We start from the raw sequence: 25,310 nt of genomic DNA on the forward strand, positions 1-25,310 counted from the left end.
TTAGACCTGCTGTAGCACAATTTGTGCCTCTCATATATTTTTTTATTGAAGACCAGTTCATTTTTTAAACTACTTACCATTGATGTCAAATTCGTATTTTAAAGTCTTTAAGTTTAATATTTTGTATGTTGTCTAGTGGAATAAAGTTTATATATGGAAGATGCAGCTTATTTTTCCAGTTTGTATTTCTTTGTACTGCATATTTAAAGTAATTCCTATAACAAAGTAGAAAAGGAAAAGCCCTGTAAAGGCAAAGCCCCTGTTCCAAATCATAAACTTATATATGGCTGTTCTGCACTGTATCTATGTACAGTACTATGTACTATGTATCTATGTACAGTAAAAGTTTCATCTATAGCCATCTGTAATGAGACTGAAAATCCTCACAACTGTTTAAAATAACAAGCATTATTTCTTCTTGTGCAGACTTTTTAAGTTCTAATTTATGTCAAGTTTTTCAATTTAGAAGTTCTAGCAACTGTAAACTATTTGCCTGCTGTGAGATTACTTCCTACACAGTTCATGATGATCTGGTCGATGTAAGATTTTTGGCTTACTTCTCAAAACAGCTTCCTTCTGCAATTTAAGCAGTCTTTTAGTTTTAAGCCAAAGCTAGCAATCCACTAAGGTGTTCTCCTTTCATGCACGTTTCCCCTCACTGCCCTTCCTCTTTAGAAGATGGCATACTTGGTCTCAGTGAAACATCCACTTTGACCTGCTTTATGTAAAATGGAAGCACAAGTTTTTAGTAGAGGATGATCTCTAGATTCAAAGATGCTCTACAAGCCCTAGATAGATTCTGGGGACAGGGGAAGGCTGCTTCTTTTTCAATAAAAGTGCTGGCTGTCTCCTTCTGTAGATAATGTAAAACTCTCCCACCGTAAGATAACTAAAAGGGACATGAATGTTCAAACTTGGCAAAAAATGAGCTGGATGTGAGGCACAAAACTTTATGCGTGTCTATCTCTTACAAGTATGCATTGCATTACATATGGTGTCACCATATCTCACAAATTACTGCTTTATGTTTGAAACCACATCTTCCTAACTGTTTTAAAATAGTGAGTTAAAAAAACTGTGGTACCTCCATGCAACTCTGTAAAACTTGACCCATCAACTCCGTGATCTTTTTAATACAAGCCAAGACCTATAACCGCAACGGCCTGGCGTTCTTTTCTCAAATTATGTACACTGATAAGCTACATTTATAATCAGAAATATAAAGTCTAGATGGTAGTTTTCCCCAACTCTCTGGGGACAAGCCTGCTTGTTGCATCCTCTGTAAGAATGAAGAACTCCCCAGTAATTTACTGTATTAACTAAGCAAGATGCAAGGTGTTGTAGGCTGGTTTAGCTTATAGCAAATGAAGCTAGTGGGTAACCTGGAAAGAGCATGGAAAGTGGCAGCGTTCTTGCATATTAAAAAATAGTCTGAGAGGTTTGGAAAACAACTTTCACCAGACGTCATGTTATGTTATTCTGCTGTCAAGGCAAAGAAGAGCAGCACCACTTTCCGTGGAAGTGCCAGCAACTGGAATGACAGTGAGTGAACATAATGATGTTTGTTAAATGGTGGGTTGCAACCTTCATCAGAAAACTTCAGATAAAATACCACAAAATAAAAGGTTTGGGGGCAGTGAGTAGGAGCTAAACTTTAACTTTGGTTTCAGTTCTGCATAGTCTGACGTTGTTCAGAGGTTTAATGACCTGGATTTTCATCCACTCTGGGCAGGTATCCAGACTGAGACATTCACTAATGGCTATCATAAATCTTGGTGTTAGCATGAAGTTTTCCCTTCTCCTCAACTCCACAATAAAAACCTTCACACACCTATGCCTTGGAGTACACCCTAGCAGGAAATTTTTCTGAGAGACCTTTGGTAAAAAGTGTTTTTTGCGGCTGACCAAGGCTTCAGCATGTGTGCAAGATGCTAACTTCTCTGAGGCTTCTTACTACCTGGAAATAATAATGCTTTAGTTCAGCTCTGTGCCTTATTTTAGGACCAATTTGACTACTCATTTTGGCATTGGGTTTGCCTGTCATTTCTCACCATACGTAATGTCAGAAACTAGTAATGTCTTGTCTAGGATTTTAGGAACTCTCTCTAGTCTTCTAGTAGTGCTTTCAATTAACAGGCTCAGAGGTGTACGGGAGGACCAAATGTTAGCAAGAGTTTCCCATTCTGTAACAGTAGTGCCAGAACTAGCACAGGTTGTATACCATGAAACTTGAAGTTTCTCTTACAGCTCTCTTACTCTCACTACTCCTGAAGTGTAATTGTGTAAGTGTAGCCTCTGTATCTGAAGGTGCTTTGACAGTATGAGGGGTTATTTTTAAGAAATCTCTTCTAAAGAATTCAATATAAACTGATTCTAAGCCTCCAGTTGAAGGATGACATGGTTAATTGGGGAAAATGGGCAGCCATGATAAAAGGATGTTAGGTGATTTGTAGATAACCTGAAGTTAGTGCTTGTGAATAGCGTCCCAAATGCTCATTTGAAACCAGTGCTTTACTTGAACTTGAGTCACTGGACTCAATTCACAGTATATTTGGTGTTAAATTTAAGTCCATCAGATAACGTCGCTCTTGATTTAATAGACTCTATGTGCTCAGGGTTATCTCACAGTATTGTGTAGCATTTGTTTTTGTTATGTTTGTCTTGTTTTCTCTAATCCTTGTGTGTTTTGATATAAATCTTTCCCTCATTAATTTTACAAAGCATGATGCTTGTAGGAAGAACATGAAAGAATATGCTATTTTGGTCAACTTACAGGTCAAATTAAGTTGTCAGAAGTATGGAAGGGAGAGCACTAGGTCTGGAAATAATTTCGAGGGGTTCTGGTAAAAGGGTACTCATCTTCCTCTTGCTGTGTGGAAGACTGGATTAAGACTTGGGTAATATATGTATGCTGAATATGAGCATTTCTAGAAGATTGTAATGCTCTCCTCTTCCATGTGTAAAGAATGTGAAGTCCTCTACCTTAAATTTCATGGTGCTCTGTATATTACCTCTGTGCTCATGATAAGGTCTGTAGTTTAATTTAGTACCTGTTTCAAGTACACTTCTTTGAGAAATTATGTTCTGACCTTGTAAATTGTGTACATCAGTGGGTAGGTCAAGAGAGCAGACAGGTTTTATCTGTTCGTACTGTTTAGGAAATATTTTACTTCAAGTGAATCAGTCAATAGAATTTTAGTTTAGCATTGCAGAGAGAGCTTGTACTCAGAAATACCTGCTTGAATGTTTCTGTACTTATAACACAAGGAAGAGTTCGCTGATTGATTTATAACCAGCTATTTATTTGAAGAAAAACAACAAAAAACCTGATTAGATTTATACTGTATATACAATGTTTTATACCTGGAATAACTTGGAATTTCTTTATTTTGGATCAGAGTTTTGGTACTTCTCCCCCTCTTCTAGAAAATAACAACAACAACAAAAAAAGTCATTACTTTGGCTAGTACAGGTTGGAAATATTTCCATTTTGGCTGTGAAATGCAGAATAAGAACAAGAAAATGTGGCTTAACCTAAACCCTACATGGTAATGTAGCCTGTCTTTGCTTTAAATGAAAATTTGCTCAAGTCCACTCAAAGAGGAAATTTGATGTGTTCTGTGATATAACACTGTGACAAATTTGGGGGTTCAAATACATTCCCTGTGTGCTGTTAAAAATGACAGGGCATCTGATACCTGTTATGGTACTGTATTAATTACTAAAGGTGTGTGTCCTAAGCTCATCCCCTGAGTATTGTATTTGACCTCCCTAGCTGAAATTTGAGGCATTCTGCATGCCTCAGTGTGCCCAGGGGTGGACTTGCTTTTGAACATGCTAAATGAACCTTTTCTGGAAGAAAACTCCTTCCGATTCACCTGTGCCATCCACCCCAAATTTGCTAGTCTTGGTTTGGGAAGATCTGCTGGAACCCCAGCCCCTTCCTCCCTGATGCTGCCCAGCTGCTGCATCTCCGTTGTAAAAGCACCTCATCGGCAGTGGCAGCAAGGCCCAGGGGGCAAGCAGCCATATAAGATGGCCATCAGGTTTTACCACGTGTCCTCGCACCCGGTTGGTGCTAGGACCCAGGGTAGGACCAGCAGCGACTTGGCACTGTAACTTCGCTGCCTTCTATTTAAAGACTGCCCTGAGTTAGGAGAAACGAGAGCTGCCGGGGATGACAGTTGCTTCAGGCAACCCTGGGGAGGACAGGGTCGAGGGTAAAAATCACTGGCGAGGGCCTGAGCTGTGAAGGGCATGGAGGGGTACTGTGGCACCGAGTGCGACCAGGCATCTGAGACCTCATCCTTTGTAGAGGATGAGGAAGAAGAGGAAGAGGAGGAGGAGGAGGAAGAGGAAGAAGAGGAGGAGGCGGCGGCAGCGGCGGCGGCTGTGGACCTGGAGGAAGCAGAGGAGCTGACTAACAGGTACTGCCTCTGGAGGGGCTCACAGCCTTGTGGGGAGCTGGCAGCTTCTTCCCAAAGCACAAGCCAGGGGGAATGCCAGGACTGGGGCCCGCTGCTGGTTTTAGTGCCTTTACCCCTTCTCTTTCTCAACTGCTGCAAATAAAAAATGGGGGTGAGTTGTTAATTGGGGGTGTTTTGAATGGGTATGACTGTAATTAAGTTTTTTGCAGTAAGTGCCTGCCCTGAGTTCCCTGAAGGCTTTTCCATTTAAAGATCCTCTGGTGTGCCAGCTCAAGCGGCATCTCCCTCTGCTCCTCCCTCTCTGGCTGACTCTTTGTCACACATTGATCTTAAGTGCTCTGCAGATTTGTTTGCCAGGGAGAAAATGGTTGAAGAGTATAATAGTGCACTAAAGTCTGTTCCTTCTTACAGCCCTTCCTCCCTTCCCGCTTGTCCCTCCCTTTCAGTCTCTTCTTCCCCAAAAAAGGAAAAATTAGTTGTATATGCTCGCAATCTCCCATCATGATTTGTGTGGCTGATTTTTGGGGTGCAATGAGGAATATTTTATCACTTTGATTCCCCCCTCCCTTAATAACTCTTGCATAGAAACAGTTTGTTGTCTTAATATTGCACTTCTACCATCACGAAAATAAGGAGTGAGACAGTGGCGCGGTGCCCAGCGCATGGCCCTGGTCATGCTCAGGATGTGGAGGAGTCTGCAACCTGATCCATGCAGACAGACTCCTCCAGCTGTGCCAGCGCTGGTGGTGTCAAAAAGAGAGTGAGGCTTGACACTCCCACAGCACGTATAGGGTCACAAGATTTCTTATTTGTCTTGAATAAAGCTTATCAGTTTTGGGTGGATACTGTAGGAAGAACCAGAGACATTAATGTTGACAGTTGTGAGGTATTTCCAGAAATAAGTTTTTTAAGAAATTTGGATCATACAGTTCCTAAAACCTCACTGCGGTGCAGCCATCCTGCATTGACAAACCACTCTGTGTGTACCGCAGTTCAAAGCGCTTTCTAGCGTTGCTGATGGTCACTGGGAGAGAAAAAGATGGCAGAAGAGAGGTGGGGAGGCCCTGTGCAGCCTATGCCACCCTGAGTACTGTGGGAATGAAAGTCGAACAAGGAAACGTAACCCAGGACGGTAGGAAAACCTCCTTGCAGGGGGAATAGAGAGCTGGTTTTCCAAAGTGGTGGGACACCTCCCTTATGCAATGCTGCTTTTCTCCCAAGGGACATATTGACTCTTCAGTCCTGTACAGGCAGAGAGAGGGGTTACATGCTGATAAATGCCGCTTGCACACGGGTGCAACCCTGTGAGAAAACCAGCTGAAGTCAGTGGAGTGGTGCTACTCACTGCAGACAGCTAACAACCACAACTGATTTGATATTTTTAATGCAATCTGCAATTAAATGGGTAATAATAAAACTGAAATTGTAAAAGATAAGTGGGAATGGCTAACTTTTCCCTTAAATGGAGGAAAATCTATGTAGCCTTGCAGTTATTTATGGCTCATGCTCAGAGGATAGCTTCCCTGTGGGTGCCTGTTAGTAGCTCCCTGCAGCTGGGTCTTGCTTCTGGCTGGCAGCCTCTGCAATCCAAACTCAGGTATTGCATCTCACTGCTTAATTAAATCACAGCAACCATTCCCTTTAGCTCTCAGTTATATTAAGAATTGCAGAGTTCATCTCTATCCTTAACCATCTTATTAATAGGAGAGGTCAGAGTCTACCAGAGAGGTTTTTAACAGCTGTGCTCAGTGGTAACTGAGTATATTTAAATCCATTTGATTAGTTGAATTAGTGTAAAGGAGATGTTAAATTTGGGGTTTGGCACAGACATGGTAACTGCACCAAGCGCTCAGCAATCGCTTAGTAAAGTTAAATAAAATTGATTCTTCAACTGCTTAAATTTTGTTGTTACAAATGTCAGTGTGGTTGTTGAGCTTACGGCCTTCTCCTGTGCTGAGTGCCTGAGCAGAGGTCCTAGGAGGTGCTGGCTAAGCAAGAACAGCTGGGCCAAGCCCCTGAGATCTATTTACTCAGGCTGTAAGCTAATTATTTGTTGACAAGAAGTTTCAAGTCCCTGTTGCGGAACAGGATTTTTTTTTGTTTGGGCTTGGGGATTTTTTGTGCTCTAGAAATGTAGCTTAGAGAAGAAGTAACCTATATGCAAACTTGGCTGAAGCCAGCCTGTCCTGGACCCTGCCGTCATTAATTTATTTTTAACTACTCCAAGCTCTCTGCTGCTTTTGTCTTCCTCCTCTGCATGCAGTTGAACAGCACCTGGTTGTGCAACACTGCAGTCAGTGGGAAATTCCCCATTGGCTCCTGTTTCCACCTTTCAACCATGCTAAATATCCTCATTCCTATTTTATAAGAGTTATGCAGCAAGATATCTGGCCCAAGGTCAGCAAGTGCCTGCGCGACAGAAGCAGAAGAGCCCTGGTGTTTCCTCACGACACTAACCCCTGAGCCCTGACCGACATGCTCCACTTCCACACCAGTTACTCTGCAGCAGCCGCAGGGAGTAAAATCCCAAAAGCATGCCCCAAAATTATGATGCATGCACATAAAAAGCAGAGAAGTTTGGGTTTCACATCTTTATTACCCTTTCTGACGTAGTCTTTAAGTAATTTGGCTTCCTAATGCAGGTTTTTATGCAACTAATGAGACTAACGTGTGGCATCAGAACCAATTATAAAGATGGGATAGAGCATCATGTCCTTGTCTTCATAAATAACCCACTGATCTTCAGAGGGTTCATGCAATAATTTCTTGCCTTTGAGCATTTTACTATCTGGGATAGACAGATCATGGCAGATGTCTTTTATTTCTAGATCCATGTAGAATTAATGGTCTAAACAGGGAAAATATTTTGAAAGTACGTATTGTGAGTTTTAAGGCAAACATGAGTATGAAGTTAATAGGTTTTAATTTTTGTATTGGTAAGAGTGAGATTAAAGTCTACCTGTAGGAAGATAGTTTACTGGTTAACTGGTTTACGTACCCAGTGGAATATCTGAGTCTCTAACAACCACATGATGGGTGAGCTGCTCTGACATGGTTCTGTCTCTTGGACCATTCCCAGCTGATTTCCTTTTGCAGTGGGAAGGTCTCTGGATGTGTCTGTGCGTGGGCTTACATAAAAATGGCTCTGCAGGTAGCTGTTTTGCCTGGAATTGGTATTGGGCTGATCTTATCTATTCATTTAGTGATAACCTAAGACCAGTAAATGGGGAGAAAGACGTGGAGTTCTGGGTTTGTTTTTTTTTTTTAAATGAAGCAGACATTCTACAAGACAATCAGAGGTGTGGAAGCTTCAGAGCCAAGTCTAGCTTAGGATGACTCATGAAAAAGACTAAAGGGGAAGCAAAGCAGAGAAGGAGCCTGCCCACCATGTGTGAGGGATTCTGGAGCATCCAGGAGAGTGAAGGAGTGGAATGATGGCAAATGGGACGTTGGGAAGGGCAGCGCTGGGGATTTGCCTTCCCAAGGAAAAGTTTGCTATGCTCTCCCCAAAGCAAAGACAGACGGGGGAAAGGGTGTGCGATTTTAGTTTCCTTGATGAAGCAGCCCCTGCCTGGGGCTAGGGAGGAAGGGGGTGGCAGGGCCATTTGTCTGCTGCCAGCTGCAGGTGCACACATGGGGAAGGCGAGGGTGATGGGAAGTGGAGGCTTTCCAGCACCCTGCGTGGTGGGGCAGAGGCTGGAGCTACAGGGCAGCGGGGGTGAAGCATCAAAGTGGCGGAGCTGCAGTGAGGAGAGTGTGGCTGGCACACCCACCCTGCATCCTGGCCCCCGCCAGCAACTGCAACCAGGAAATACACTTCACTCCATGTTTTGTTTCCCTTCAGCCTTCTAGATAACATTAACTAAATCCTTGTTAAAGGTCTAGGTTGCAGTTTGGATCTAAAATAACACTCAGACTTTGAGAAGTTCCCTGTTAGGTCTCAACAAAGTGATTAAATCACTGTGTAAAGGAAGTCACCCACCCAGACCGAAGTGTTTGTTTAATACCTGTGCTCCCTCCATGACCTGTACAGTGCAGAATCCAGAATGCAGGAGCAAGGCAGACCTCTGGGGCATGGAGGTGTAGCAGTTTCTCAAGCAGCATGCGAAGCCGTGACTGGCAATGCCACCAGGCCATGCCATGACCTGATGTCTGGAAAACTGACCAGCACTGCAGCAAATTGTGTCACTTCCTAGGTATTTGCAAATGTTGAGGATGGAACAAAATTTCTGAGACTGGTCCAGCTCTTGGCTCCCAGCTACTCTTTATAAATATCAGTTTTGTAGCAGTGCAAGCAGAAATCTTACTGCTTTTAGATAATTATCCGTTTGAATTTGGACAGATGCATGAGCCACTGTGTTGCCAGAAGGGGAAGCATTAACACTGAAAGAAGTTGTCAGTAGGTTAGCAAGTGAAAGGCTGGGTTTAAAACAGTGACTTTCTGTAGCTCCTAACTCTCTTACTCTGTAGAAGGAAATGGATGAGCTATAGCCCTAGGAAATGCAGAGCAATAGGCAGAGACTGCCTGGGCATATAGATTGCTGCAGGGGAAAGAAGCAGCATGGTAAAGGCAGAAACGACAGGAGTGTACAGAACAAAAACAAACACAGAAAAATCAAATATTTCCTTCAACTGGGAAGGCAAGCTGGCCCATACCAATTTCCACCTTCCCTGCACTGTGCCTACAGGGTTCAAGTAGGAGCCTTCAGGGGATAAGAGGTCTTGTCAGTGCAGGCCATCGCCACAGCTTGACTTCTCGGTCATTTTATCAGGGTTGTTTTCAGCTTGTGAGGTGTTATGCAGCAAACAGCAACAAGTTTTGAAGATACCAGGCGTGACAAAGTCTGATGTGAAGCAGATGAAGGGAGGCTCTGGAGGATTTTAGAAAGCTGGTGGGCTGGCTAAACTTCTCTGTGACAGTGGACAGACCTCACTCAGCACGCCTGAACACAACTGCTTCATCAGCTGGGGAGGTGAAAACTCTTCCCTGGTATGATACATAAGGGAACATATGCCCAGCCTTCCAGGCTGGACTAGAAACCTGAAATCCCAGCAGACAGAGAAGAGAAGTTGTAGTGAGAAGCAGAGAAGTGTGAGAAGCAGGAAGAGACAATAAGAAAAATCTGGTTTTGAACTATTATGTCAGGAAGCACAAAACCAGTTGTCAGTGTCTTCAAGAATTTTAAGGTTTGAGACAATGTCTAGCATGGAAATAACAGACTGACAGCATACATGCTGACAGATTAGGTGAGAAACATATACATGAAAAAAGGCAGTACCAGCTTTCCTCCCTGGATGTCAGTGGCTTCTCATCTGCATTTATGGATCTGCAACCTTGTGAACGTCTGTGGTGGGTTCACCCTGGCTGGGTGCCAGATGCCCACCAGGCTGCTTTATCACCCCCCTTCCTTACCTGTACAGGGGAGACAAAATATGACAAAAGGCTTGTGGGTCAAGAGAAGGACAGGGAGATGACTCAGCAATTACCATCACAGACAAAACAGACTCAACCTGGGGAAATTAGTTTAATTTATTACCAATCAAATCAGAATAGGATAATGAGAAATAAAACCAAATCTTAAAACCACATTTCCCCCACTCTGCCCTTCTTCCCAGGCTCAACTTCACTCCCGAATTCTCCACCTCCTCCCTGCAAGTGACACAAGAGGACAGGGAACAAGGTTTGCAGTCAGTCCATTGCATATCGTCTCTGCTGCTCCTTCCTCCTCAGGGGGAGGACTCCTCACACTCTTCCCCTGCTCCAGCATGGGGTTCCTCCCACAGGAGACAGTCCTCCACAAACTTCTCCAATGTGGGTCCTTCCCACAGGCTGCAGTTCTTCATGAATTGCTCCAGCGTGGGTCCTTTCCATGGGCTTACAAGTCCTGCCAGCAAACCTGCTCCAGCATGGGCTCCTCTCCTAGGGTCTACAGGTCTTGCCAGGAGCTGCTCCAGTGTGGGTTGTCCATGGGGTCACAGCCTCCTTCAGGCACATCCATCTGCTCTGCCACAGGGTCCTCCACGGGCTGAAGGCGGATATCTGCTCCACCATGGGCTTCCCTGGGCTGCAGAGGGACAGCCTGCCTCACCTTGGTCTTCACCATGGGCTGTGGGGCAGTCTCTGCTCCGGCACCTGGAGCACTTCCTCTTCCTCCTTTTTCACTCACCTTGGGGTCTACAAGGTTGTTTCTCTCACATATTCTCACTCCTCTCTTCAGCTGCAGTTTCTGTTGTGCAGGGTTTTTTCCCCCTTCTTAAATACATTATCCCAGAGGCACCACCACTGTCACTGATGGGCTCAGCCTTGGCCAGTGGCAGGTCCATCTTGGAGCCAACCGGTCGGTATTGGCTATATCAGACACGGGAAGCTTCTAGCAGCTTTTCACAGAAGCCAGCACAGTAGTGCCCCCAGCTACCAAAACCTTGCCATGCAAACCCAATATGTCATCTTTTTGCAAAGGCTATTCCTCTGACTAGAGAGAGATCTTTCAGCTTCTAATGTGCAGCGTGCAAATTGTATACAGAACTAGGGCAGCAGGTGGAAGTACATTGGGAGAAAATGCTTGAATTATGTGTCTTTCATTCCAGTTTTAAAAATAGAAAGCACCACCTCGTTGCCCTGTAGAGGAATACGACTGAGACCACAACCTTGGAAATTAGATAATGATGTGAATAATCCAAGCTTTCTGCATAGGCAGGGCAAGGGCAGTCCAATTTTATTCACTAATATCAGCTGAAGTGGGAATGCTACTCTATTCTGCATGGGGTTTTATTTAGTAACACCAAGTAGTGCAGAAAAATAGGTTAAAAAATATGTGAGGGTTATTTAGAACTTGAAAAATCTAAAAAAAATTATTAGGCATCTGGTATTGTGGACATGAATAAGACCTGAAATCTTCCTTAGTACTATTGCTATTGATTTATTTTATTTTATTTTATTTTATTTTATTTTATTTTATTTTATTGCTATGCTCAAGTCAAACTAATGCCAAGCTATGAAACTGGCAAAGGAAAAGTTAGCAGCAAAGTCGGTATAGATTTATTTGCTTCGCCTTTTCCTCAGTCCTGTAAACCTTACTTTACGGAGCTAGCCTTGCTAGAGAGTACTGCACCAAGACAGCTAATCAGCTGAATTTTTGTATTTGTTTGGGGGCTGGTTTGGTTTTTTGTTTTGTTTGGTTTGGGGTTTTTGTTGGCTAAGGTATGATTGTTTAGTATTGCACTGTCAGACTCACTCTGAATTGTGGGCTTTAGTCCAAGCTGTCCTGCTGGTGGCAATCTCCAGGCCAGCCCAGTCACCACAACTGGCTTTAAGTGCCTTCGCTGGACTTTGATACCATGTTGTCCCACCACCGTCTGGTCAGGCTGTTGTTCCACAGGGTGACTTCAGTCTTCAGTTAGCACCAAGGACACCAGAGATGAGATGGTCTGCACGTAAGTCTGTGTGCACCTCAGCATGGGCCAACCCAGGGCAGCCCTTCTTGTGGCTGTGCTCTGGAGAGCAAATTCATGGAAAGATAAGGTCAGCACTGCTAGTATCAGGATTAGCTTTTTGTTTCTGATAGGTACTGAGCAGATTTGCTAAGGGTCCTTTACAAAAACCTTGCAGTTCAGAGAGTTGGTTTGATGGAGCAGTTATAGCTGTCCTCAGGATTTCTTCTTCTCCTCCTTCAAAGACCTCTGACTTTTGCCAGGTGCTTGGCACCCTCCGGAGAGATGCCAGCTGCTCCTCAGGGGTGTCTCCCCATCTCTGCAGCCTTCAGGCACGTCTGGCACCCGTTCAGTGCTGGGCTGCAGCCTGTGGCAGTCAGTCAGACAGGTCCTGCTTCTCCGATCCCACAGTCAGGAGCCAGATTTCTTCACTCGTCCTGAAGAAGTGCTTTATCCTACTCACCTGGAAAGTGACCGTTCCCTCTGTTCAGTGGAAGTAGGGCCTTGTGTGGCTGTAGATTTGCATCCTTCCATGGGAGTGACAGAGACTTCACCACTTCTTTTGCTCTACTGAAGCCTCTGCCTTTGCCAGCAGATACTCTGCCTTTCTTTCCATCAGCTACTAAGACAGTTTTCCTAAGTGAACTACTGTCTACTCAAGAAATACTGGGGTTGAGTATTATGTTTACTTTGTCTTTGCTTTTTTTTGAAATAACTATTGTAACCCTAAAAATACTTTTTAAAAAAAAAATACTGTCTTTTAATTGCTTTTGCTATTCTTTACACCCTTATTTCTGAGGCTGGTTTTTTTCCTAAAATTTCCTAGAAAACGTTTCTCCAGACTTTTTTTTTTAAACTCAGAGAGATTTAATTGCAGCATATGATAGTGTACTGATTGCATATCATATAAAGTTTAAAGTTAGCTGTACAAAACATTGTTATTTTGTTTTGGAAGGACGCTATTTTTTTATTATTGAATGTATTCTAAATTACTTTGTTAAATATGTAGAGTGCTTAGAGGATGAAACATCTGAGAAGATGGTAACAAACTGGCATTAGATTCTTTACTCCTTTGAGCATTATGTAATCATTTACATGTAGGTAAAGTAAGTGTGGATGCTATTAAAACACAGACAGTATCTTATAAGTGTTTAAATCTCATGGTTTAAATTATACTGTGAGATAACCAGGCACTGAAGAGTAGCCCCAGAATCAGCTCAAACTCACGCTGGCAAAACAAGGTCAGATCAAAGACTGTTTTTCCTGCCTTGTCAAGAGCGTGTAAATACCTCCCCTTCACGGAACTAACCTTACAACATGCAGCTTTACAAAAATTTATCTTAAAAAAAATTGTCAGATTAAATATGGCTTTGCTGATTCTTGTGTTCCAAAATTTATGCACATGCAGTATTTTTACAACTTTGAGAAGTATTTTTGCTTTAAAGCAAAAATTTAGATTGGCAATAATTTAATTTGTTGTGTGATTTTATGGCTTTTTTTCTTTGTTCTTTCTTTGTTTTATTTTTTAGTTTAAAAGATCTTATTCAAAGTCAAGATGTGAAACCCAAGCTGCAGTACATCATGACTAACCCTTCCTTTTCTATGGTAACAGTTCAAAGTGAAGATAGTGGGATAACCTGGGAAACCAGCTCGAGCAGATCTTCTACTCCCTGGGCTTCAGAAACTAGTACAACTTCTGATCTTTACAGCATGGAAAGTTCACCAGTCGGTTCTCCTCCAGGAAAAGTTATCTTTATTATGGATGAAGGTAAGATTGTTCGGAAAAGGAAACGTAAACCTTCAAATAGAGTGTCAATGGCTACAAACCTGAAGGGAGGCCAGGGCAATAAGAAACGTGACTCTTCTGGACTGCAGAGGCAAGAACCAAGAACTGTTCTAGGAGATGTGCAGGGATCCATGTTGAATGTTGAACAAGTGGAAACACAAGATACAGAAGAGGAAATGTTGGACGAGAAAGAAGATCTAGAGAACATCGCAGAAAAGCCAGTAAAACGTGCTCCAATAAGATCAATATTTAGAGAAAGCAGACTGAGAAAAGTAGGGCCAATCCTTGGAGGACCAGTACAAGCTAGAATCCAGCTGTTCAACTCAATTTTTGGAGGAACTGAGCCAGCCCCTGAAACACTGGAGAAAACCAGAATCCAGAGAAGCAGCTCAGTTTCAGGAGACTCTGAACAGTTCTTTGAAACATCTGTAAAAGAAAGATTGCAGAAGTACAGTTCACTTTCAGAAGCAACATATCCAAAACCTTTCCAGAGAGCAAGAAGTAGAAATGTCGAAACACCATCGGAGAGAAGAAGGGAGCAAAGACAGCAACCAACAGCACATGCAAATCAAAGCTATTCTTCACCAGCAACACCTCTTGAAAAACAGCTTACTAATAAAGACGATGTTTCATCTGAAAGTATTAAACCCATTAAAAAGAAAGATAGACCAAGCAGATTTTCAAGCTTTGGTGAAGAAACAGCTCTTCAACCTGAAGAAAGAAAAGACAGGCAATCTCTTTTGGAGATTCCAAATCAAGTATCAGGACAGTCACTGAAGTCTTGGCCTCCTGAGGAAGTCAAGAAGCAGCAAAGTTATTCACCTGTAGCCAAAACTTCAGTAACAGAGCAATCAGCCTCCATTTCGTTAGCATCTGTTGCTAAATCAGAGAAACAAGTGTTGCTTTGTTCAGCTGAAACTGCAAACAAGAAGACAGACCAATCCCTGCTGACACCATCAGATATTCTGGATGAACCGATGGAGCAGGAAATTCAGCCCTGTTCTGCACCACAGTCTGTTTCAGCAGATTTTATTAATGAATTAGGTAGACAAAGTACTCAACCTATTTTGCCTACAGCATCCATGACAGAACATCCTGAGAGGGAAAAACAGAAGCCTGCAGTTCAGTCTTACTTACCTAGTGCTCCATCAGCTGAATCCAAATATTCCACTCTATCTGAAACAAGGCAGGAGGATATTATTTCTCAGTCATCAGAAACGGTACAATATGAGTCTGAACGTGTGCTATTATCATATGCTGTAGATGAAACAGAGAAGCAAGAAACTGAGTGTCATTCATCAGCAACGGCACGGTTAGAAACCAAGTATTCAGGTTTATTGTATTCTGCTAAAAAAAAAGAGAGTCAAAAGACCCCATCACCAGAAATGCAAACTGTTCACTTAAAGAAGCAAACAGTATCCGAGGAGCAAGGAGTTAAACTAAATTTACCTATTCCTGAAAAGATAGATTCTAAATATGTTGGCATTTCATATCCTGTTCACACAGAAACACAGGAAACTCAGAAAACTTCAGCTGTAAATAAAGGAGTAGATTTGGATCACCCTGATTTTTCCCTCGAAAAAGCCAAACAAGTAAAGAGTGCACAAATAGAGATGGAGCGTCCAGATTTCTCATATTATAGCAAAGAAATTGAGGAATCAGAGGGAACACAGCTGGAAACAGAACATCTAGACTTCTCTTTTTCCAAGGAACAAACAGAGGAATCGGACAGTGCGCAGTTGGAGATGGAGCATCCATACCCTTCTTTTTCCAGGGAAGAAATGGAGGAATCTGAAAATGCAAAACTGGAGACAGAACGTCCAGATTTCTCATATTCCAGGGAAGAAACAGAGGAAGCAGAGAGTGCAAAACTGGAGGCAGAATACCCAGAATTGCTTTTTTCCACAAAAGAATTAGAGGCATTGGAGAGTACCCAACTGGAGACAGAGCACCCAGATTTCTTGTATTCCATGGAAGAAACAAAGAAATCAGAGAGTGCCCACCTGGATACAGGCCACCCAGATTTTTTTTCCAAGGAAGAAACAGAAGAATTAGAGAGTAGAGAGCTGGAGATGGCACATCCAGACTTTTATTTTTACAGGAAAGAAGCAGAGGAATCGGAGAGTGCCCAACTGGAGACAGACCACCCAGATTTCTCATACTCTAGAGAAGAAACAGTGGAATCAAAGACTGCAGAGCTGGAGATGGCACATCCAGACTGTTCTTTTTCCAAGGAAGAAACAGAGGAATCAGAAAGTGCACAGCTGGAAATAGAACATCAGGAGTTTTTATTTTCCAGTGAAGAAACAGAAGAACAAAAATCTGTTCCTTTTGAACAGGAACAGCCAGAGTCTTATTTCGCTGAAGAAGCAGAGCAAGAAGAAACAGCACAGTTTGCACTGGTACCTTCAGCTTTCTCATGTTTGATGGAAGAAGCAGATAAAGAAAACACTACAGAACTCCAGTTGGTACATGCAGGTATATCTGATTTCACCAGAAGTGCTGAGACACAGCAAACTGGGTGTCTGGAAACAGCACGCTCAGATTTACCATATCTCACAAATAAAACAAAGCAGCAAGAATTGGCACAAGTAGATGCGGACAATTCTCTTACATCCTATTTTGGTGACAAAGGAGAACGGCCACAGCCTGTACAGCAGGATTCACATCCTGGAGGTAAGCTGTATTCCTGTGCCAAGGGATTGCAAGGAGAAACTACTCAACTGCAGTCAGAGCATCCAGTTCTGTCATATTCTACTGGTAAAGAACAGCAACATAAAACCTCACAGCTAAGGCCAGAACAGCCAGAGATGACATATTCTACTTGCAAAACAGAAGAACAGGAAATATTGCAACCAAACCTGGAAGAAGCAGATTTGCCATATTCCCATGGAGAAACAGCACAAGAAGCTGTACAAAAAGACTTAAAAGGTCCAGAGCCATCATGTTTCATTAGTGCAGTAGAGCAACATGAAAATGTACAACTAGCTTCAGAAACTAGGGATTTCTCATTTACTGCTGGAGAAGTAATGCAAGAAGGGGTGGAGTCAGGATCTTTGGGTTCCTCACATTTGACTGACAGAGCAAAGACCTGGGAAATGACAGAATTGGAGCAGGAGCAGTCACTTCCCTCCTGTTCCACTGCTGGTAGTCAGGAACAGGAAACCACACCAGTGGATGTGGCCCAGCCAGATGTGTCGTGTTCCTTTGGCAGAATGGAACAACAAGATATAGTACAAAGAGAGCTAGAACAGCAGGCAACAGCCCAAGATAAAGCTAAACAAATGGAAAGGGAGTATTCAGATTTGCCAGAAACCCCGGGGAAAGAACTGCCACAGGTCATAGACCAAATTAGTTTGTCACAGCAAGAAACAGCTCAACCAAACCTAGTGCATCTGTCTTTGCCACATCCTCTCAGCGAACAAACGCAAGAAGAAACGCAAACAGAGACAGCATATCCAGAACAGACATTCTATGTAAGTACAGAAATGCAGGAGGAAACGACACAACACAAATCAGAACAACCATTTCTTTCAAGTTTCACTGGCAAAACAGAGCAACAAGAAATAGTACATCCAGAGCTGGAGCAAACATTTTTGCCATCTTCCAGCAGAAAAGAAGTTCTACTGGAAATGGAAGTGTGTTCAGAATATCCAGACAGATCATACTCCTTTAACGAAGCTGTACAACAAAAAAAGTTGAAACATCCAACCTTACCGTTTCATGTGAAGCAACAAGAAACTGCACCACTGGTGATGGAACATGCAGATTTTTCATGTGACAGTGGTGAAACAAAATCAGGTGACACCACAAAGCAGGGGTCAGGACATCCAGAGCTCTCATACTCCATGGGAGAAACACAAGGACAGTCAGAACATTTGGATTCACCAGGAAGCCTGGGTGAAGCAGCACAAGATGGAAGTATGGAAATGGAATCTAAATACTCAAATTTGACATGTTCTGATGGCCAAAACACCCAGCAAGAGACTTCACAATTGGATTCAAAATATCCAGATTTATCACTTTCTTTTCATAAAGCCAAAGAACAAGCAACACAAGGGTTAGAGTCTAAATATCAAGAATTGCCTAAGATGGCCAGAAAAAGAGCTTTTACAGCAACAGAACAAATAGAGTCAAAACATCCAGATTTAACATATTCTCTTGGCAAAACAAATGAGCCAGAAATTGCACCAGGGGAAATGAAGCATCCTGATTTGTCATGTTTCACTGATGAGACAAACCAACAAGAAGTAGTAGTGTTGGTTCAGAAACACAGAAAAATTTCTGTTGGCAGAGAAAAGCAGAAGCAAACCACAAAACAGCAGTTCAAGCAAGAAAAGTTACCATGTTCTCCTAGTAAAACAGAGCAATTAAAACATGCCCAGGACTTGGAACAACCAGATGTATCATTTTCCACTGAAAGGCCAGATGATGAAATGGCCCCACCAGAGGCAGGGCAGGCTGATGTGATATATTCTCTGGACAACACAGAGGCACGACAAAGAGTAGGACGCGAATCAGAGCAAATAGATTTAGCTTACACCTGTGGAAAAGTGGAACAGAAAATGGTTCAGCCAGAAGTGGAAATTCCACATTTGACCCATGCTGTGGGTACGGCAGAAGAAGAAGAAATGGCAGAACCAGAGCAGGGACATCCTGACTTGCCTTATTCCATTTCTGAAGCAGAAGGACTGCAGACAGCACAGCTGAAACCTGAACACCCTAGTCTAGCACTTGACAAAGTGCAAGAAGTGACCCAGCTGGAGTTGGAACAGGTGGAGGTATTGTATGTTTGTGACAAAATAGAGCAGCTCCCACCTGCCCAGCTGGAGCTGGGCCACACAGACTTGGAATCCCCTGCTGATGAAATGGGGCAGCGAGGGAAGGAGCACATAGCCTCGGGATGCCCTGATAAGGGACAGTCTGTCAACAGAGCAGAGCATCCACAAGCTGCAAAAGAGAAACTAGGAGCTCCAGATGTATCACCTCATAGTGGAAAAGCAGAGCAAAGAGAAATGGCAGAACCAGATCCAAAGCATCCTCATTTGTCATATTCCATTGATAAAACACAGATACAAGAAACTACACAACTGGGGTTAGGAGAACCAGATCTGTCATCTTGGCCTGGCAAAACAAAGCGAGCACAAACTGCTCAAGAGGAGCAGCCAGGCTTCCTGTGTTCCTTCAAAAAATCTGCACAAGGAGAGAAAGCACAGCCAGAATTGGGACATTCACAGTTGTCTTATTCTGTTAGTGAGGCAGAACAAAAAACTTCACATGTGAACTCAAACTGTTCAGATTTATCTGCTGGTGGGTTAGAACATCATGAAACTATACAAACAGAGGCAGAGATGATGGATTTATCATGTTCAGTTGGTGAAACACAGCAACCTCAAATGGCTGAAGTGGATTTGGAGTGTCCAGATTCACTGCATTTCACTGCCATGGTACAGGGAGAGAAGATTCAACCAGAGCAGGAAGAGCCAGGTGATTTTTCATCATCTCTCAGCAAAGAAGAGCAATGGGAAGGTGCAGCAATGCAGGCAGAACACCCTGAGCTGTGGTGCTGTATGGGGAAAACAGAAGGACTGCAAAATTCCCAAGCAAAATCAGAAAATGCAGATTTGTCATTCTCTGTTGGCACAGCAGAACCTCATAGAACAACACAACCAGAGCTAAAAAAACAAGATTTGCTGCATTCTTTTGTCAAAACAAAACCATCATGGGCTGCCTCACTGGAGGCTGAACACCCTGATGTCTCAGATGCCATGAGCAAAGTACCACACTTCGATTTGTCCTCTTCTGTTAGTAAAGAAAAGCAAAGTGCACAACTAGAGGTCAAACAGGAGAGGGGAAGCTATACATTACACCCAGAGGAAACAGTACAGCTGAAATTGGAACAGCCCATGTTGTCAAGTTCTTGTGGCACAGCACAGCTACCAAAAAGGGCTCCACTGGAAGGGGAATTCCCAGACTTCTTGTATTCCTCTGGCAAAAAAGAGCAACAAGAAATGGCAAAACAAGTGTTGGAACGTTCGGATTTAGCATATTCCACTGACAAAACAGAGCAACAAGAAACCACACAACTTGGTTTAGGACAACCAGATTTATCATCTTGCCCTGGAAAGACAGAACAACCACAAACAATTCACGTGGAAACAGAGCATCAGGACTTGCTACATTTCACTGGCAAAACAGAACAGCGAGGAACAGTGCAACCAGAGTTTAAACATCCAGGTTTGTTGTATTCCAGTGACAAAGTAAAGCAGCCACCAGCTACTCAAGGTAAATCAGAGCAGCCTGTAACACCCCATCCCATTGGAAAAACAGATCAACAAGGAATGGCACATCCAGAGCAGGAACTTCCATATTTATCATATTCCATTTGCAAAACATTGTCACAAGAAGCAGCACAAATAGACCTAAAGCAACAAGATTTAACACATGGCCTTGGTAAAACAGATGAAATGCAAACCGTGCAAGGTCAACTGGAACATACAGGTTTGATGTATTCTTCTGGCAAAAGAGAACAGCAAATGGTATTGCCAGAGCTGCAATATCCACAGCTATCTTATCCAGTCAGAGAAATAGAAGAGGAAGTTACACATCAGAAATCAGACTATCCAGATTTGTCATTTTCTATTGGTCAGCAAGAGCACCATGAAACTGAACAATCAGAGGTAGAAGAAATAGATTTATCCTATCCAGCTGGGAAGTCAGAACACTCACAATCTGCCCAAAAAGTACTACAACAGCCAGAGCTTTTGGAGTCCTTCAGCAAACTAGAGGAAAAGGGAACAGCCCAGCCTGGCTTTTTGCACTCTCTTGGTGAAGAAAAACAGGAACCAGCTTCACCATTAGACTTAGTACAACCAGGTCTATCACATTCACTTGGCAAAACAGAAAAACAGGAAACTGCACAAGCAGGGTTCATGCCTTCTGATTTTTCATATTCCACGGGAAAAGCAGAGCAGTTGCAAATGGAACAAGTAAAATCAAAATGTCCAGATTTATCATATTCTCTTGGCAAAGCAGAGACTCATGGAATGAAACCACCAGATTTATTGTACTCCTATGGCAAATCAGAGCAACCACAGACTGCCCAGCTGGAGTTTCCAGAGATGAAATGTTTCACGGATGAAATGGAGCGAAGGGATGGGGCCCAACCTGAACTGCAGTGCATTAATTTGCAGTACTCTCTAGTTGAAACAGAGCAACCAGAAACACCTTCTGTATCATACACCTTTGGCAAGACTGAGAAGCAGGGAACTGCACAACCTGACTTGGAACAATCAGATTTATTAAGTCCTAATGACAAACCAGAAAACCATGACACAACGCTGCTGAGAGCAGGGTGTTCAGAGATGCGAGACACTGAGTCTAATTCATCTCTAACTGCTCAGCTGGAAACTAAACAAGATTTATCCTTTTCCGCTGAGGAAGCAGAGAGGCAACCTTATTCATCTCTTACTGAACAAACAGTGTCTGTACCTTTTGGTGTTTCACATTCTGTCTCTGAAACAAAACCAGAAGGAAGTCCAAAGTCTTCATCTGTAACTGGAGGCCTGTCCCCCAAGCACTTAGATTTATCTTACACCCACTGTAAAACAGAGCAGTCAGAAACTGCCCAGCCTGCATCAGGTTTCTTCTCTGGAAGAAAAGAAGCAGAGAATACAATAATTCATCTACATTTGCCTGTGGCTGCACAGTCAGAGGCTGAACATGTAATTTTACCTGAAACAGAGAGAGAACAGACTCCACATTACAGCCACACAGCTACGCGATTAGAAACTGAACAATTAAATTTATCATATTCTACACATAAAGCAGAAACTCTAGAAAGTCAAGATTATTTAACTGTATCTTCAAAACTGCAGTCTGACCCTTCAGTTCCATTTTATTCAGCTGATGAAACATGTCAGCAAGAAATTCCACCTTACTCAAAAACAGCCTCTGAGTATTTGGTTCCCACACGGTCCCTTGCTGAACAAGAAAGGCAAAGCATGCAGCCACTTATTCCCCAGTCTGCAAAATCAGAGTGTACACATGTAATTCCACCACATGATGAAAAAGAATTCCAAAAAAATCAGCTCTATTCACCTAAATCAGAAGGCATGAAGACAGTACAGTTGGAAAGTATGTCTCTAACACACATACAAGACCAAGACAAGCAAGAATATGAAGATTGTTTGTTGGACCCAAAATGTTTGTCATCAGCGCAGCTAAGAAGTCCCCCCAAATTCACTACTGAGCAGAATAAGCAAGAAATGCAACCTGATGTGCAGACAGTGCCAAGGTCAGTGACCACACAGTCAAAGGTGACTGCTGCGGCAGACCGACAAGCAGTGTTACCAGATTCATTTGTACCTTTTCATACGTTACCTGAAAAGTCAGGATCGGTGGTTCTCAATGATGATGAAGAGAAACAAAATATTCCATCATCTTTATCTGATGTAGTAGGCATGCTTGGAAAGCAGCCTAGCATAGCTTCAGGCATTTATACTGAAGGAGAAGATAGATGTGAAATGCAACCATATTTTGCAGACCAAAATCATACATCCTTAGAGCATCTGGGAGCTGTTTCATCAGATCTTGTTTATGAAACTGTTAAGCACGAGATTCGGCATTATTCTGGTGAACAGGGCAGCTTTTCTTCAGTAGAGATGAAGTCCATTAGCTCTAGTTCTGATGAAAAGCAGAATCCAGATATTCCATCTTTTGGGCTAGCTAGCTGGCTGGCAGAAGAGGTGAAAGCCCGCTCAATTAGTCCAATAAGAGCTACAGAAATAGACATGCAAGGAATTGAACTTTCTCCAAATGAAACTTCTGGTTTTGGATCAAAACAATTCCCACCTGCAAGTTGCACAGAACTTAGAGTTCATGATGCTACAAGGAATAAAGGAGGTATGTTTAGAGTTTCTGATTCAGCGTCGAGTGAAATTTCCCACAAAGTGTCCTCAAAAACTAGTCACAGACCACAAAGGCATGTTTTACCATCTCTGGGAGGAGATAATCCAGGTCCAGACAAAGTTCCAGATCATGAAACTGGGATTGGAAACCCCACAGAAAAGGAAGCAATGCAATATCCAGAGGTAGACAAAGTGCCTGAAGTGCCTGACCATTACCTGGGAGAAGAGGAAGAAATGGAACATGCAAGTGGAGAAGATAGTCAGCATGCTCCAGAGCCTACTGAACAAAAAGATCTATTTAATATAATTTCAGAAGGTTATGAAATACTCAATATTCATGCTCCTACACATATTTCTTCTGTTGATCAAGAAGAAAGTAAACACATGCCAGATAAACTAGAATACTTGGAAACAAATCCGTCGCTTAAAAGAAAATTAGCTGATGATGGCCATACAACCCTAGCTTCTGGAACAACCACAGAAATTTCTGAAAGCTTGGGAAAGTCTGAAAGCCGAGAACAAAAAGAATTGGTCAAAAATGATGATGTTGAGGAAACTGAAGTAACACAACAAGAAAATCCCATGTTGCCAGAAAACAATAATAATGCACTGGATCCTAATAATGGTATGGCCGATATGGATTATTTTGAAAAATATACATTGATAGATGATAAATCCCCAATTAAGCCACATTTTGAGAGACCAGGTTCATTGTTTCCTGTTACAGAAGATCCCAATGAACCTGTGGAAGAAGCTACGCCTTTTAAAGAAAGTGCTGAGGTGGATACTTTGGAAGAGGAGTTTTCCTTACTAGAGGATCTGGATGAAGTCTTCTATGGTACTGTGAAAGGAGAAAGCAAAATGCAGTCCTATGCAGATGCTCCAAAACCTTTACCTCTGCAGAAATCAATTGATATTAGCAGTAAAAAGGTTACAAATGTAGAAGATGAACGGAAGTCACCAGGGACCCCACTCTTTGATTCAGAAGAAGGAGTGCTAGAACGATCTCTGTTGTTTCCTACCACTGTTGCTACAGTAAATCCCGAACTTCTAGAGGAACCACCTGCTCTGTCGTTTCTATACAAGGATCTCTATGCAGAAGCAGTAGGAGAAAAGACAAAGGATGAGACTCCTTCTGATGAGGAAAGTGGTAATTCTAATGCGTCTTTCCCTAGCAGAAATTCAGACACAGATGATGGAACAGGAATATATTTTGAAAAATATATTCTTAAAGATGAAATTCCAAGAAAGGCCATAGGGCCTCAGAAGGATCAGATACCAGAGGATGAGTCCTTTAGTGGAGGAATTTCATTTCAGAGTTCAGAGGACAAACATAAGCAGGGGTCTGGAGATATTAAACATGGAAGAACTGAGGTTCTGGCAGAAAGGGGAGTTGTGGAGAGAGAGAAAGTCCAGGTTGACAGTGACATTCAAGCAAAAATTTTTAAACCAATGCATGCCATTCCTTTTGGAAGCAAAGTAATTCTTTCAGGTGCAAGATGTGATACCACTGAACAAAGAGAAGAAGAAAATGTACCTGTAGAAACAACTGAGGAGTTGCCAGAGCAATCAAGTCATCAAGCATTGTATAGTCAACTAGTGGATTTTCAGGGAGCTGCATATCAAGAAGCTAGTAATAAGCAGGAAGAACAGCATGAAATAACAGCAATTCCTGAAACGCCAAATTATGTCTCATATATCCAGACTCCTGTTGAAGACAGCGAAGATGATCAGTATACCCAGGAAAATCTTTCACGTGTCCCTACCACTCAGCAAACAGAGAAGCCAGACTTGCAAAGAGAGGAGCAACACCCTGATGTTTATGAAGATCTTGCTGAGTCAATGGACTACGATGTGATTACACAAGAAGAACTTTTGCAAGATGAAATATCATCTCAATTCACCCATGAGGAGCTATTATTTGAAGACAAGGACTCTTTTGAGCATGTTGGTGATAGTTATGAATTTGTAAATGAGCCAGAGCAAAGAACACCTGTTGAACTTGAAGATTCAGGCTTCATGGTGATGTATCCTGAAAAATCAGCAACAAACATTCCTCAAGTTGAGAGCCCACAAAGAGAACTGAAGAAAATGCAAGCAGACACATATTGTTACCACTGCAAATGTCCAATATCTGCTATTGACAAGCTTTTTGGAGAACATAAAGACCATGAAGTCACAACACTAGATGATGCTGCAACCAAGATGAAGGTAAGAATTAATTTGGGTGACAGAAGGAGCTACTGAAGCTAATTTCTCCAGACCTCCTGTGTTGTCAAGGGAGAGGCTTCAGAGAGCAGTCTGGAGCCTAAATAACAGTATCTATAAAATAAAAACTGTTCCTAAACACTTCTTAAAGATCTTGAAGGGGGACTATCTTATTAAGGTATTCTCTAGAGTCCTAGCCTTCTAAGCCAGCATTTTTGTTTGTTCATAAGTTTGAATGATCTTGTTTATATGTAGGACTTTCCATCTTTTAGCCTGTTCACCTGTGTAAGTTTGTTCTGGTTTGTATGTGTAGGAGAAGAAATGGTAAAAGTGTTGTTTCTATGAAAAACAAAATTTTAAGAGCAGCTCATTTCACTTGACAAGGTACAGAAATGTCCGTATGTGGGGACCAGAATCATCATAAAGTGTTTCCCACCCCAGTTATGTGTGTTGTCTGCTTGGAGATGTTAGAAGAGTTAGACAGTTTAGACTACACAGTTTTCTTGAAACTCCATCCTCATTTTCTGTTCAGTTCATGTTCGTCTGTGC

At 42.5% G+C, this 25,310-nt stretch overlaps 1 protein-coding gene across 1 annotated transcript in view; it reads left to right on the forward strand.

Annotated features, from left to right (window-relative positions):
- Positions 1-4,149: 4,149 nt before the first annotated feature.
- Positions 4,150-25,310, forward strand: part of CMYA5 (cardiomyopathy associated 5) — a 49,321-nt gene continuing 28,160 nt past the window's right edge. Inside the window, exons 1-2 of the mRNA XM_075078386.1 lie at positions 4,150-4,427; positions 13,388-24,764. Coding sequence (XP_074934487.1) covers positions 4,258-4,427; positions 13,388-24,764 — 11,547 coding nt within the window. The 5' untranslated portion in view covers positions 4,150-4,257. The remainder of the gene's footprint in view (positions 4,428-13,387; positions 24,765-25,310) is intronic.

This window comes from Phalacrocorax aristotelis, chromosome Z (assembly GCF_949628215.1).
Source record: "Phalacrocorax aristotelis chromosome Z, bGulAri2.1, whole genome shotgun sequence".
Taxonomy (NCBI): Eukaryota; Metazoa; Chordata; class Aves; order Suliformes; family Phalacrocoracidae; genus Phalacrocorax; species Phalacrocorax aristotelis.